Source organism: Pituophis catenifer, unplaced genomic scaffold (genome assembly GCF_029215685.1).
Source record: "Pituophis catenifer annectens isolate HBS135680 unplaced genomic scaffold, rPitCat1.0.hap2 SCAF_14, whole genome shotgun sequence".
Classification (NCBI taxonomy): domain Eukaryota; kingdom Metazoa; phylum Chordata; class Lepidosauria; order Squamata; family Colubridae; genus Pituophis; species Pituophis catenifer.
The window spans coordinates 19,180,146-19,191,854 of record NW_027256894.1 but is presented as its reverse complement, the minus strand read 5'-3'; the positions used below and the strand labels follow the sequence as shown (position 1 = coordinate 19,191,854).

Sequence of the window (11,709 nt, the reverse complement as noted above, 5' to 3'; positions counted from 1 at the left end):
GACATTGTCCGTAAAGGCCCATCTTTACACATTTGAAGCCTAGTATACAGGTACATCCTGTAATAAGAATTAACACTCCAGCATCACTTCAGATGATGCTCACTTGAGATGCTGAAGAACTCAAAAGATTGTCAAGCTGTACTTGTTAGCTTTTCCAAGCCTTGGGTATGAGGTCAAAGAAACGAGAGTTGTGGTTTGCTGCAGCAGAACCTAAAAGAAGAGATGACTAAAAACCAGTCATCCTTATTCCTCTGTTAGCCGAGACTCCGGATTCTTTGCTCCTTTTTTGGTAAATGCAACCCACCTGGCTTGCAAGAAAGGTATTTACTTCAAGAGAAGTAAAGATGAAGCCAGATGAAGTCGTGCCACGCAGCTATGGTGCAGCTTGATGATCTGGGGGGGAGGGTGATTCAGGGTGGGGGGGGGCAACTTTGGAGACCCCGTTCAAACTCTCTGACCAAGAGATAAGTCAAAGATAAGTCAGTAAAGATAGCAGCCTGCGGTCCCCAAATCCACAAGTCTTCAAAGACATGAATCGTTTCCAGAATTTTATTAATAAATAATACATCTACAGTACAATGCTGTTGGCAAAACACAACAAAAGCTACACCCAGGTCAGTGACGAAATTGCCTAAGGTACCTTGGCTGCTTCCTAAGTGCTTCCTAAGGGAGCTGTGCTCAGCCCAGAAGAACACAAGATTAGCTACAACAGCCAGAGAGGTTGTGTAGTTACCCCATAGGTAGCTTGAAAAGCCCACCTGACTGGGAGCCAGGACACTCTGCTTGGAGGCACCTATAAAGACTTTTAACAGAATAAAACAGGGATCGTAATCAAGCATGATATTCCTCCAAAGGTACATGTTGCTAATGCTTCGCGATGAATATTTAACCCAGCCCTCAACTCCAAATCTTCTGTTTGTGGCTAGAATGCTTAGCTCCTAAGGAAGAGAAGGAGGATTCCATTCCAACATGTACAGTATGTTGCCTCCACACTATCTGCTAAGCCAGATAAGGTAAAAGGTAAAGGTTCCCCTCGCATATATGTGCTACCCGTTCCCGAATCTAGGGGGCGATGCTCATCTCCGTTTCAAAGCCGAAGAGCCAGCGCTGTCCGAAGACGTCTCCGTGGTCATGTGGCCGGCATGACTCAACGCCAAAGGCACACGGAACGCTGTTACGTTCCCGCCAAAGATGGTCCCTACCTATTTTTCTACTTGCATTCTTTACATGCTTTCGAATGGCTAGGTTGGCAGAAGCTGGGACAAGTCACGGGAGCTCACCCCGTTACGCGGCACTAGGGATTCGAACCGCTGAACTGCCGACCTTTCCATCGACAAGCTCAGCATCTTAGCCACTGAGCCACCGCATCCCTTGCTAAGCCGGATACTGAAGAGAAAAACCTAAAATGTAGGCTAAGGTAATCTGCAGATGTACAGGCATGATTGGGGGGTTTCTTTTCTACATCTATGGTGCCTTCCAATAACATGAAGCCGATTGACAAAAGGCCTTTGGCTGGAGACCACTTTGTAAAGATGAAATAGCTACCTTCCATTAAACATTTCTGCTCCCTCACTTTTTTTTTTTATTGCTTATTGATGTGTTGGTTGTGTATGCTCCAAAGCCTCTCAGAGTCACCTGGAGTCAGGCAGTGCCTAAGTCAAATAAAATAAATATTCAGTTGGGCCCATGGCATGAGGAAGGATCTCCATCCAACAGAACCAGCCTTGAGACCAAGCTACAGAAGCTCCCTGGTAAGTTTGGATCAGAGTTTTGTTGGGACAGGACAGCATCTTCCAGGGCTCCTGAGTGCCCCAAGCCAAGGGCAGGTTGCACACCGTACATGGCATCTATATCTTCCTTCCCCTTTTGCTATCTGCCAAAGCATTTGCTTCTCTCTCTACCTAATGATACGAAAGGCCCTGACTGGCAGCTAAGAGGAACCCTAGCAAACAGGGTGCCACCACCCCAATGGGGTCTGCTGTGGGTACTCCCCTCCTGCTAACATTAGGACCATCTCTCTTCCTGGCACCACTCCTTTCCCGGGGGTGGCTGGCATCGGCACCAGATCCTTCGAGAGAAGCGTTTCGTGAGTGTTCTTTGGACCCAAACAATGCATTCATGAGGTTGTCCTACCAAAAGCCTACGATGGCACCAAGTGGCCACGTTTGACGTCAGTTCGCAAGAGGGCCTCATTACTTCTCAGCGGCTTGGCCAGGACATCGCGACTTCCATGTCCTTCTTGAAAGACCCCTTTCAAGCAAGTCCCAGGGTCAAGTCTGGCTTTAGCTGTTCTTGATGGTCAGTTTGAAATCGGGCTGAGAAGAAAGCGTCTGGGTCTGGTGGAAGTAGGGGTTGACGTACACCTCGCCCAGGATGCCTTCATCATCCTCTTCATCCTCAGCCAGGTCAAAGAACGCTTTCAGAAGGTTGGGCTGGATAAAGTGCAGGGCAATCACCACAAAGCCAACAAGGAAGCAGAAGAGGCCTAGAAGAGAGGGAGACTGGCAGCGTGAAACAGGGGCAGCCCCCAAAACATCACTCCAATACATGGGCTGTGCCAACACACGATACAGTCCAGGGAAAAAAAGTTAACTAGCGTATAACTAGAACTGCAGAAGAAACCATGGCTACCAACCTGCCTTCCATTGAGGATGTGTATACTGCACGAGTCAAAAAGAGGGCTGTGAAAATATTTACAGACCCTTCGCATCCTGGACATAAACTGTTTCAACTCCTACCCTCAAAATGACGCTATAGAGCACTGCACACCAGAACAACTAGACACAAGGACAGTCTTCTCCCCAACGCCATCACTCTGCTAAACAAATAATTCCCACAACATTGTCAAACTATTCACTAAGTCTGCATTACTATTAACCTTCTCATCGTTCTCATCACCCATCTCCTCTCACTTATGACTGTATGACTGTAACTTGTTGCTGTATCCTTACAATTTATACTGTTTTCCTAGTATGATTTGATTGCTTATTTGTTCCCTATGACTCTCATTGAGTGTTGTACCTTACGATTCTTGACGAATGTATCTTGTTTTTTATGTACACTGAGAGCGTATGCACCAAAGAGAAATTCCTTGTGTGTCCAATCACACTTGGCCAATAAAGAATTCAATTCTATTCTACTCTACTCTACTCTACTCTACTCTACTCTGTTCTGTTCTGTTCTGTTCTGTTCTGTTCTGTTCTGTTCTGTTCCGTTCCGTTCCGTTCCGTTCCGTTCCATTCCATTCCATTCCATTCCATTCCATTCTATTTGCACTACTTGCTGACTATGGTTAAATTAAACCTTGCTTAAGAGTTATGAGGCTGGCTTGCTTTGGGGTTTAGTGAGTTGTGTGCACCCAGCCTTGTTGTGATGCACACCATCATGGCTGGCCTTTTGATATTCTTCCCGACTATCTGTAGAGACACCCCTGCAGAGGTGATATTCAGCTGGTTCTGATCGGTTTTGGCAAACCGGTAGCGGAAATGTTGAATAGTTCAGAGAACCAGCAAATACCACCTCTGGCTGGCCCCGCCCCCAATCTATTGGCTGCCTCCTGAGTCCTAGCTGATCGAGTCCCAGCTGATTGGCTGGGTCTTCTTTTGTTGCCTTGCACAGGACAATGGAGTGGTGTGGGGAGGGAATGGGGATTTTATAGTATCCTTCCCCTGGAGTGGGGTGGAAATGGAGATTTTACAGCATCCTTCCCTTGCCATGCCCACCAAGCCATGCCCACCAAGCCACGCCCACAGTAGTAAAAAAATTTGAAATTTGAATTTGAAAAAATTTGAAAAAATTTGAACCCCACCACTGCACCCCTGCTTCAGGTAGATAAGCCTCCCAGAGGAGACTGTCCCAAAGAAGACTGATGGTCTACTGAGCCTACTTCACAAGGTCAACGTGACCCTCAAGGAACAGCTGTGGCTGGGACCTCCATGGATGAAATAATTGCATGGAGAGGAAGGGCCAGGATTGAAATGTTTTCTCTTCCAGGAAAAAAACCCATTTGGGACACTCACCGGCGGCCAGAGTGAGCCAGAAGGATGCCCCGTAGACCAGCTTCAGGGATGCCAACCCAAACTGGATGGCACACCAGGCGTTCCTCCCCGTGGAGAAGGACAGGAGCGCGAAGATGAGGAAGGCCCCCGTGACGAGAAGCATGAAGCCGCCATAAACCGGGACCGGCATGGAGAAGAGCATGTTGGAGATGAGCCATGCACAGAAGGCCACCCTGCCGTTGCAAAGAAGAAAGACACAAGGAGGGTTAGGGGGGCAGAAGAGGTCTGGGATTCAGGTGGGGCTTCTGCTGGAAACAGGGTTAGCGTTGGGTAGAATTCTCTGCCCCACCCAGTTCTCTGCCAACTACTGTATTTTTCGGAGTATAAGACGCACCTTTCCCCCCCCAAAAGGGGATGAAAATTTAGGTGCGTCTTATACACCGAATGTAGCCAGGCCCACCCACTGGCCCCCACTCTTTGGCCTCTGCCTCCCAGCAGTTTACCTCCTTGCAGCAAGCAGCAAGAAGAAACAGCTCGTTTCAGCTTCAGCACAGCCTAATTAACACAAGTTGATTGGATCGGCCTCCCGACTCTCAGCTGTTTTGCTCTCAGTTGTTTTGCCTCTGGTGCTCCAGACGCCCTCTGGAGGCCAGAAACAGGCTCGTTTCTGATCTTCCTGAACTTCCGGTAGACCCGTTTTTCACCCACCCTGAGCTTCCATGCGTGCCCTGCATTTACCTGCATCCAAAACAGGCTGCGTGGGGACTCCTGGGAGGGGTGGAGTGGAGTGGACGGGGCCAGCCAGGAATGGGATTTGGGGGTTCTCCGAATTGCACAGAATCTTAGCTAGAGGTTCTCCTGAACCCCTGAGAACCCTCAACAGCCCACTCCTGGAAGAATTGCATGGGGTGGAAAGAGGAGAAACTCCTAACTCTAGGGACCATTCAACAGAGAAATAATGTTGCCAGGTGTCCACTATTTGAGCGGACAGTCCACTTTTTCCACATTATGTTCACTATTTTTTTTCACAAAATAGTGGACATTTTTTTTATTCAAAAGCTTTATGATGAAATTAAAATGTAATTTAATATTTTACATATTATTATAATATATTTGATGTTTTGAATTTTAAGTAAAGTTTTGATGTGATTATTTTAATACGTGTTAAAATGTTTGTAAGAAAATATATAATTTAATTGTAATTTATTTTTTATTTTTTTACTACTTAACAACCCCCCCCCCGCTTGTCCGCTATTTTTTGGAAGCAGACCTGGCAACCCTACAGAGAAACCATTGATGGCTTCCAAAGCTTCTTTAAGCTGAGGTTGGATGATCAGAAATGTCCAGGGCGCAAATTTCTTCATCTTTCTAGCTTCTGCCTGGATGAATTCACCTTTGAGAAACACAAGGGCCCCTTACCAGAGAGTTGCCGATGCGTAGTGACCCGCTATGCGGTAGTCCTTGTTCAAGCCGCAGGGGCTGTGGTCGGTGAACTTCTCGGCCACGTACAGGATGGGCCTGGGCAACCCCCGCTGCAGCCCCTCTTCAAACTGTTTGTTGTAGTCGGTCCCGAACCTCCAAGAGAACTCTTCGTTATAATTGATGGTTTCGTTGAGCTGCTCCACGGGTTTCCCTGCAAAAAAGGCAAGTTGGTGAGCCACTAAAGAGGAAGAGGATTGAGAACTGGAAAGGGGTAAAAAGATCTCAGAGGCCCATGTGTGAGTTTTCTTCCCACTGGAGCTTCAGGGTGGCTTATCTCCATCACGGAGCTATAGTGATCAGGCTCAAATAATTGCAGAAGCTGCTGTCTCTCTAATCCCCCTCAAGGACTGCATCCTCCAGCATTGGAGAGTTGACAGATCCTGATCTCCCTGGGACCAGGAAAAGGATGGGACACTGACAGCTTCCGCTACGTCTCCTTCGACTCAATTTCAAAAGCTCTTGGTCAAAATCTCCCAAGTCCCTGCTAAGCAATTGAATCAGGCCTTTGGAAAGAAGAGAAAGAAGGAAGGAAGGAAGGAAGGAAGGAAGGAAGGAAGGAAGGAAGGAAGGAAGGAAGGAAGGAAAAAAGAAGGAAAGAAGGAAAGACAAGGGAGAGAGGAGAGAAGGAAGAAGGGAATGAAAGAAAGAAAGAAAAAAGGAAGGAAGGAAGGAAGAGAGGAGGGAGTGGGGAAAGAAGGAAAGAAGGAAAGACAAGGGAGAGAGGAGAGAAGGAAGGAGGGAATGAAAGAAAAAAGAAAGAAAGAAGGAAGGAAGGAAGGAAGGAAGACAGGAGGGAGGGAGGAAAGAAGGAAAGAAAGAAAGACAAGGGAGAGAGGAGAGAAGGAAGGAGGGAAAGAAAGAAAGAAAGAAAGAAAGAAAGAAAGAAAGAAAGAAAGAAAGAAGAGAGGAGGGAGGAAAGAAAGAAAGAAAGAAAGAAAGAAAGAAAGAAAGAAAGAAAGAAAGAAAGAAAGAAAGAAAGAAAGAAAGAAAGAAAGACAAGGGAGAGAGGAGAGAAGGAAGGAGGGAAAGAAAGAAAGGAGAGAGGAGGGAGGGAAGAAAGGAAGAGAGGAGGGAGGGAGGGAGGAAAGAAGGAAAGAAAGAAAGACAAGGGAGAGAGGAGAGAAGGAAGGAGGGAAAGAAAGAAAGGAGAGAGGAGAGAGGGAAGAAAGGAAGAGAGGAAAGGAAGGAAAGAAAGAAGGAAAGAAGGGAGTGGGGAGGGAGGGAGGGAGAAGGGGCCTAACCCCGGCTCTTGAGCTCCTTCTCTTGGCAGCCCTGCAAACTCACCAACCAGAGTGATGTTGACTCCCGACAAGCCAACATGCAGTCCAATGTCGGCATGGACCATGGCGGAGCTGAAGGACTTGTAGGTGGTGTTGGCTGCCACTTTCCCGGTTTGCCAGTCAGAGGAGAAGTGAACAGCTGCAAAAGACAGAAACCTCTTCATGAATCTCCAGAGGGGACTAGCTGGGAAGGACAGGATTTCTAGGCCCATCCTTAATCCATCTTCTCACCTCCCGAGACTCCTACTGTAGAAAGCAAATGCTTGGGACTGAGCACCAGGAAACAAGGGCTCCATGTCCTAATCCAGAAGACTAATCCAGATCAGAATGCAGAATAACAGAGTTGGAAGGGACCTTGGAGGTCTTCTAGTCCAACCCCCTGCTTAGGCAGGAAACCCTACACCACTTCAGACAAATGGACATCTTCTTAAAAACTTCCAGTGTTGGAGCATTCACAACTTCTGGAGGCAAGTTGTTCCACTGATTAATTGTTCTCCCTGTCAGGAAGTTTCTCCTTAGTTCTAAGTTGCTTCTCTCCTTGATGAGTTTCCATCCATTGCTTCTTCTTCTACCCTCAGGTGCTTTGGAGAATAGTTTGACTCCCTCTTCTTTGGGGCAGCCCCTGAGATATTGGAAGACTGCTATCATGTCACCCCTGGTCCTTCTTTTCATTAAACTAGACATACCCAGTTCCTGCAACCGTTCTTTGTATGTTTTAGCCTCCAGTCCCCTAATCCTCTTGGTTGCTCTTCTCTGCACTCTCTCTAGAGTCTCCACATCTATTTTGTAGCATGGTTACCAGTGGTGAAATCCAATTTTTTTTTTACTACCGGTTCTGTGGGCATGGCTTGGGGGGTGTGGTGTGGCTTGGGGGGTGTGACTTGGTGGGTGCGGCAGGGGAAGGATACTGCAAAGTCCCCATTCCCTCCCCACTCCTGGGGGAAGGATATTGCAAAATCCCCATTCCCACTCCACTCCTGGGGGAAGGATATTGCAAAATCCCCATTCCCTCCCCACTCCTGGGGGAAGGATATTACAAAATCCCCATTCCCACTCCACTCCTGGGGGAAGGATATTACAAAATCCCCATTCCCACTCCACTCCTGGGGGAAGGATACTGCAAAATCCCCATTCCCACCCCACTCTGTGGCCAGCCAGAGGTGGTATTTGCCGGTTCTCCGAACTACTCAAAATTTCCGCTGCCGGTTCTCCAGAACCTGTCAGAACCTGCTGCATTTCACCCCTGATGGCGACCAAATTAAGATAGATATAAAAAAGAAGAAGGAAACTTACCAACAATCACTCCTCCAATAAAGAGGCTTGAGATGACCCGAACAAGCCAATACAGCCTCTGTTGACAAAGAAATCAGGGATCACACAAAGGACTTTGTAAACCACAAAACCCACCGTCCATTCTCCACTCGCTCATGGGAGGCCAGTCAGTCTCTCCCAGCCCAGCCTACCTCACAGGACTGTCGTTTTGGGAGGTGGGGTGGAGTGAGAGGAGAGCATACCCATTTCTGATCTCTCCAAAGGATAAGTGGGATAAAAATGCAATAAATCCAGTTTTTGAAATGCTCAGCAGAGCAAAGGCAATCTCAATCCAATGGTGAAATTCAATTTTTTTTTTACTACCCGTTCTGTGGGCGTGGCTTGGTGGGCGTGGTGAGGCTTGGTGGGCGTGGCAGTGGAAGGATACTGCAAAATCTCCATTCCCACCCCACTCCTGGGGGAAGGATACTGCAAAATCCACATTACCTCCCCACTCCAGGGGAAGGATATTGCAAAATCTCCATTCCCACCCCACTCTGGGGCCAGTCAGAGGTGGCATTTGCCGGTTCTCCAAACTGCTCAAAATTTCTGCTACCGGTTCTCCAGAACCTGTCAGAACCTGCTGGATTTCACCCCTGTCTCAATCTATGTTTGATCTCCCAGGATCCCATTTAGGAATTTACTCAAACAGATCCTGGTTTCTCTATCAACATGTAACAATAGTTTCCTCCTCCCCCCCTCCAATTCTCTAAAAGAGAAAAAAATATCTTACTTTGGATTCTTTAAGCTAAAACATCATTTTTGTTTGCAAAAGTTCTCCTTTTCCCCATCTAGAGCCCAATCCCTATTTCACTCTCTTTTCATAAGAGTTTCTTGGGTATTTTTCTCCCCCCAATCCCGCCAATTATATAACTCTTGTGGTTTTAATCGACTGCATTAAAGACCACTTTGGGGAGGGGGGGGGAGCAGGAAAAAACTTGGAACAATTCTACATTTTTAGGTTAAAGCAAGCAATGAACTGGCTTTTTAAGAGGAAAGCCACCCCACAAGAAGAAAGACATACGATTTCTCTTAAAATAAAATAAAATAAAAATTCTTGCTCGGAAAAACACTTCCATTACCCCTCCATCCACACACCCCCTTTTTTAAAAAAAAAAATTATGGCACAGATTGTTCTAAAGAAAGCAAATAACTGGTGGCCAGTGAAGTTTCACAGAGTTAGCACTTGTTTCATTTAATTTATTTATCAAATTTAGAAATCACCCGTCCCCCTCAAAGTTCCTCTCTGCCGTTCAGTTCACCCCACTCCAGGGGAAGGATATTGCAAAATCCCCATTCCCACCCCACTCCTGGGGGAAGGATATTGCAAAATCTCCATTCCCATACCACTACTGGGGGAAACATATTGCAAAATCTCCATTCCCATTCCACTCCAGGGGAAGAATATTGCAAAATCCCCATTCCCTCCCCACTCCTGGGGGAAGGATATTGCAAAATCTCCATTCCGATCCCACTCCAGGGGAAGGATATTGCAAAATCCCCACTCCCTCCCCGAATCCTGGGAGAAGGATACTGCAAAATCCCCATTCCCATCCCACTCCAGGGGGAAGGATACTGCAAAATCTCCATTCCCACCCCACTCTGGGGCCAGCCGGAGGTGGCATTTGCCGGTTCTCCGAACTGCTCAAAATTTCCGCTACCGGTTCACCAGAACCTGTTGGATTTCATCCCTGCACTGAACCTCAATCCAACAACCAATTGGCCAAATTTGCACGATTTATTATATACTAAACTGCCCGCCAGCTGAATCCAGGCAAACGTTCGAGAGCTGAGTCATGCCAGTCTTCTCTCTGGCGGGCTAAAAACGTGCTGGGGGGAAAGTTGTCCCCGGACTCTTCCTTCGCCCCACGCCCGGTTTGAAACCAGCCCGGGGATCGGTACTCACCGCTCTGCCTCGGATTCCAGGCAGGATAAGCAAGAAGCTGAAGGCGATGACCAGGAAGACAATGATGACAATGATGAGGTCCACATCAAAGACAAAGGGCTTCTTGGACTGGGGGTAGAAGGGGTAGATGCCGTCAAAGAAGGTCATGTTTGCTGCGGATTCTGGAAAAGAGGCGAGAAAGTGGTCGTGTGAATGGGAGGAGGAAGAAGATCAGCAGAACCTGGGCCGAAGGTGGTCGGTGGTCCTGGCAAAGGATTAGGAGGACTTCTTTGAAGTTTTTTTTTCTGGGGGGGGGTTGGTTAGCTGAAGCCTTTCCGAGGCTGGGGAAGTCTCCAAAAAACCCAGGTGGGGTCCAGGTTTCCAGTCTGCCCCAACTCTCCTCCGCCTGGTGTCCAGGCGTTCCGCAGGCGCTGCTACAGTCAAGGGAACCCTTTTCCTCTCCAAGCCGCCTTTTTTTTTTTTTTTCGAAGCGAGGGGAGCCAAGGGAGAAGGGCAATCCGGAGCGAAAAGGGCTCCACACAGGACCGACTCTCTTCCTGAAGCCCCCCCCCCCGCCTGCCGGCCGAGGGAATCGTCAGACGCGCTCCCCAGACCGTCGGATGGGACCGCTTCGCTACGGCTTTCCATCCGCAGCAGCCTCAGCCCAGCCGGGGCTTCTGAAAAGAAGAGATCCGGCCGGAGCTCGAGGCTGCGGAGATGACGGCTGGCAGAAGATAGAAGCACTCTTCACATGCGCAGGGGCATGCGACTCTCTTTCGCTCTTTCCGCCTTTCTCTCTCTCTCTTTCCTTTTCTCTCTCTTTCCTGCTTTCTCTCTTTCCATCTTTCTATCGTTCTCTCTTTCTCTCCATCTTTCTCTCTCTTTCCATCTCTTTCTCTTTCTTTCCATCTTTCTCTCTTTCCCTTTCTCTTTCTTTCCATCTCTTTCTCTTTCTCTCTTTCCATCTTTCCATCTCTTTCTCTTTCTTTCTATCTTTCTCTCTCTTTTCTTCTTCCTCTTTCCATCTTTCTATCTCTTTCTTTCTCTTTCCATCTCTTTCTCTTTCTTTCCATCTTTCTCTCTCTTTTCCTTCTTTCTCTTTCCCTTTCTCTCTCTGTCCATCTTTTTCTCTTTCTGTCTCTTTCCCTCTTTCCCTTTCTATCTTTCTCTCTCTTTCTTTCTCTCTCTTTCCTTTTCTCTCTCTTTCCATCTTTTTCTCTTTCTCTCTCTTTCCCTCTTTCTCTCTCTGGGACCAGGTGGCCGGAGAGAAGGAAAGTCTCCGGCCAGACCCAAAGGCTTTGACTCCAGCCAGCACTTCCAAGTTTGCGGGCAACAGCCACGGGGCAGCCTTACCTCTCAAGGCTTCAACCTGCGCCTTCTAAGGAGTTCGGAGCGCAATACCGGCGCCCAGAGCTGCACTCGGTCCTTATACAGCCGGAGCGGGGGGTCGCGCGCAGGTGGCATGCAAATGAGGGAGGTCCCCGGCCACGCCCCCTTCACCCCCCCCACAGCTGGCTCCTCGGACAGCGGCCCTGGAGCGGGTGGCAGTTCAGGGCGGCTGTGACAGCGGCAGCAGCAGCACCGCGAGCAGCAGCGGCGCCGGGATAGCACCTGACCAGGTGAGCAGGCGGCTTTCCCGGGGCCAGATCTCGAAAGGACAAGCCGCGGGAGGGCGGCGGGGGAGAAGTCCGGCTGGGGGTCCCGCGAGGCTTTCCTGCCCTGCTTTTCCACGCTGCCCACCGCCCCGCTTGCC

The 11,709-nt window shown here is 48.5% G+C and overlaps 1 protein-coding gene across 1 annotated transcript; it reads right to left on the bottom strand.

Moving 5' to 3' along the window:
- Positions 1 to 2,282: 2,282 nt before the first annotated feature.
- Positions 2,283 to 10,124, bottom strand: DUOXA2 (dual oxidase maturation factor 2). Its single transcript, XM_070953735.1, has 6 exons — positions 9,978 to 10,124; positions 8,054 to 8,111; positions 6,765 to 6,899; positions 5,418 to 5,631; positions 4,020 to 4,231; positions 2,283 to 2,485 (listed from the first exon to the last, which is right to left on the bottom strand). Exons 1-6 carry the CDS (start codon positions 10,122 to 10,124, stop codon positions 2,283 to 2,285), a joined length of 969 nt encoding a protein of 322 aa, XP_070809836.1.
- Positions 10,125 to 11,709: the final 1,585 nt, after the last annotated feature.